The following is a 3,244-nucleotide window of genomic DNA, read 5'->3' as shown; positions in this document are numbered from 1 at the left end:
GGGGGGGGGGTGGGTAGAGAAAAGGTTTTAGTTTCTCAACAACTCACAATGAGCTTAGCAAGGTGAGCGGCATCAGTTGATTAAGGTTTCACCACTGTACCTCAAAGCTGCTTGAAAATAAAAAACAGAACTGAGTAAAAACTGGATACTCAAGTCACATGAGGGCATCCATGAGAGATCATTCAAATTTGATAAGACTTTATTGATCCCAAAGGGAAATTAAATGTGATCGAATTCAAAATTCTTCAGTCATTGTACATAGTAACAGCTGTGGGCAGGTAACGTCTCCTGCAGCAGTCTGTATTACAGTGCAGTTGAAGAAGCCTCTGACTGAAGATAGTCTAATGAAGAGGATGGTCAGGGTTGTCATTATTTCAGATATATAAAACAAAAAAAACATTTAATATTATTAACATTGACTGATATGGAACGCTGGTGTAAGTTTTCAGCCGTATTGTCCAGTCAGCTTTTTATTGTTGGACTTGGTATCAGGAGTCTGAATATTAAAAACCATTTAAAATCAACCACTCTGGGGTTAATAATAATAGTTATACTTTTTGAATAGATTGAAATGAATGAGTTGTTGTCAGTTGTGACTCTCCTCTCTAACTTCTCAGATTCCCTGTAAACATGTCTTCTGCTACGACTGTGCTCTGCTGCACGAGAAGAAAGGAGAGAAGATGTGTCCAGGGTGAGGCGCTGTTTCCTGACAGATGAGTCGAGTCCCTGGCCTGATTGCTGTTGCTCATGTCTGCTGTGTGTGTGTGTGTGTGTGTGTGTGTGTGTGTTCCCAGGCTTAACATGTACAACTGTACAGAGCAGGTGCAGCGCATCGAGCAGTGCCAGCGCGGCTCACTCTTTATGTGCAGCATCGTGTCGGGATGTAAACGCACCTACCTGTCCCAGCGCGACCTGCAGGCGCATGTCAACCACCGTCACATGAGGGCGTCCAAGTCGTCACGCCAGGAGCCCGTCCACCTGCCGCCGCCCGACGTGCCGGAGCGTTTCCGCGTGCCGCCGCCCCACATCCCCAAGAGCCACGTCCACCTACCGGCGCCGCTGCCGCCCTACAGCCAGCCGCCGCCGCCCAGCCCCCACGACGGCCCTCCGCCGCCGTCCCCACTGGGGCCCGAGACCTTCCGCATCTCCACGGTAACCACCCGCAAACACAGCAACCTCATCACGGTGCCCATCCACGATGACTCGTCATCCCGGGATCCCCACCCCGCAGGGCCCGGCCCCGGCCAGCCCCCCCACCACCACCCTGGGGACTACCCCGGTCAGCCGCCCGTGGTGTCGCACTCCCACCACATGATGGCGCCACCGCAGCATAACTTTGGCCCTCCTCCTCCTCCTCCTCCCATTAGCCACCCCATGCAGCATCCCGCCCAGGCCTCTGGGACCCCACACATGGTGTACAACCAGGCCCCCCCACCGCCCATGTCAGCAGCTCCCCCACCCATCACCCCCCCACCTGGGCACATTATGGGCCAGATCCCCCCCTATATCAACCACCCTCCTCCAGGACCTCCACCGCAGCACAGCGGCCCTCCTGTTAACGCCCCCCCACCACATCACTATAACCCCTCCTCCATGCAGCAGTTCTCTGAGGACCAAGGCACCCTGAGCCCCCCCTTCAGCCAGCCGGGGGGTCTGAGCCCCGGCATGTGGCCCGCCCCTAGAGGGCCGCCACCCCGTATGCAGGGGCCCCCGCCCCAGGGTCAGATGCCAGGGCCGCACCACCCAGACCAGAACCGCTACAGGCCGTACTACCAGTAAGCTGCCAGCTGGTTGCCAGGGTAACAGTCAGTGTCATTTCATTTTCATAGTTAGTGTGAGTGATGTTAGTGAGGCTCCGGGTGACGGGAGGAATCTGTTCCACACGCTGAGCTCAGCTCCACACTGAACAGATTATAGACCCTGAGAAAAGATGGATTTCAGTTTTTTAATGACATGTTAAAAATCTGTATATATGTTGACTGATGTCACCTGCATTAACGGATGTTAAAACGATTCAATAAATTTTCAACAGCGGATGTTTTCTCCCGTTTGTTTGATGGTAATTTAATGAAATCGTCTCCTGTATTAGGTTCATTAGTTTAATATTTAAACATAGTGCTGGGTGATAAATACATTTTATTGATAACTTTTTTTGAATATTTGATTTTAAGAAAATCTGGATTTTGTTTTTCATAATTCAATCATTCAGTTTTCATAGTTGGATGATGTCACCACACCCAGGGCAGTCATGTTGTTTTATAAGTGTGTTTTACAGCTCATCTCATAGAAGGGATGATTGAAATAACAGAAAGTTTTAGAAAATATTTTCATTTGTAATTTCTTTTTAAGAAAAAGTGAAATAAAAAAGTGAAACTGGAGATTTTATTTTTAATCTAGCCCTATTTTAACACAATTACTCCATGACTAATATGTGATATTTGTGAACTTGTAGCAGTCACTCCATGCAGATTAATAAACTGATAGAAATTCATAAAAATATATACACAAACCCCGTCCTACCTTGGCTCACTCCATTTCCAGCAACACTCACATTTTACACTTAATAAATTAGGTTTCATTTTGCTGGAACAAATTCCAAAAACCAAAACTCAATACATTCAATATCAACTTTTACTGAGTCAGTAAGATCCATATTATGTGAAAAGTGCACCTGCTTTTAAAAACAGTTAACTTGTGTGTATTCAGCATATTTAGTCTATGAATATGATTGTATTTTTTTGTTTCATTCTTCTTGAACAGGTTCTTGTTGAAAATGAAAAATTTTACCTGGGATAGTAAAAGTTAAATAACGCAAAATAATTCAAATTTTTCCAGGTATCATCCGACACCTAAAATTCAAACTTTATTGCAGTGAATTATAAATAAAAATATACAAATAATTTATAATAACCAGTGAAATACCAAATGTACAGCAGTAACAGTCGTTGACTGGACTGAAATATTAATATGTTGCTTGAACTATTCCTGGGTAGTTTTTCCATGAGTTGATTTTCCAGGTTGTTCCTCTAAAGTTTGGTGCCTTTCACCTGCAAAGACAACAGGAAATGAAAAGTTTACAGTTCAATACAGGTTCAACCACAAACTCGCATATCAGGTTGGGATTTTATGTGGCAAAACAAAGCTGTGAATTATTGTGAGGTGTGAGTTTTATCTTGTTTGGGGTTTTTTTAAGAATTGTATGTTCTCTTTTTTTTTTTTTTTTTTTTTTTTTTTTTTTTTTTTT

General features: G+C 44.8%; 1 protein-coding gene across 2 annotated transcripts in view; it reads left to right on the top strand.

Annotated features, from left to right (window-relative positions):
- LOC106960213 (Cbl proto-oncogene-like 1, E3 ubiquitin protein ligase) overlaps positions 1–2,034 on the top strand; it is an 8,947-nt gene extending 6,913 nt beyond the window's left edge. For both annotated transcript variants that reach the window (XM_015053192.1, XM_015053191.1), the window contains exons 5-6: positions 618–691; positions 795–2,034. In XM_015053192.1, coding sequence (XP_014908678.1) covers positions 618–691; positions 795–1,779 — 1,059 coding nt within the window. In that variant the 3' untranslated portion in view covers positions 1,780–2,034. The remainder of the gene's footprint in view (positions 1–617; positions 692–794) is intronic.
- Positions 2,035–3,244: the final 1,210 nt, after the last annotated feature.

The sequence above is a fragment of the Poecilia latipinna genome, unplaced genomic scaffold (assembly GCF_001443285.1).
Source record: "Poecilia latipinna isolate Pla-1442-1.1 unplaced genomic scaffold, P_latipinna-1.0 Scaffold1166, whole genome shotgun sequence".
Classification (NCBI taxonomy): domain Eukaryota; kingdom Metazoa; phylum Chordata; class Actinopteri; order Cyprinodontiformes; family Poeciliidae; genus Poecilia; species Poecilia latipinna.
This window is presented reverse-complemented; position numbering and strand designations above follow the sequence as displayed.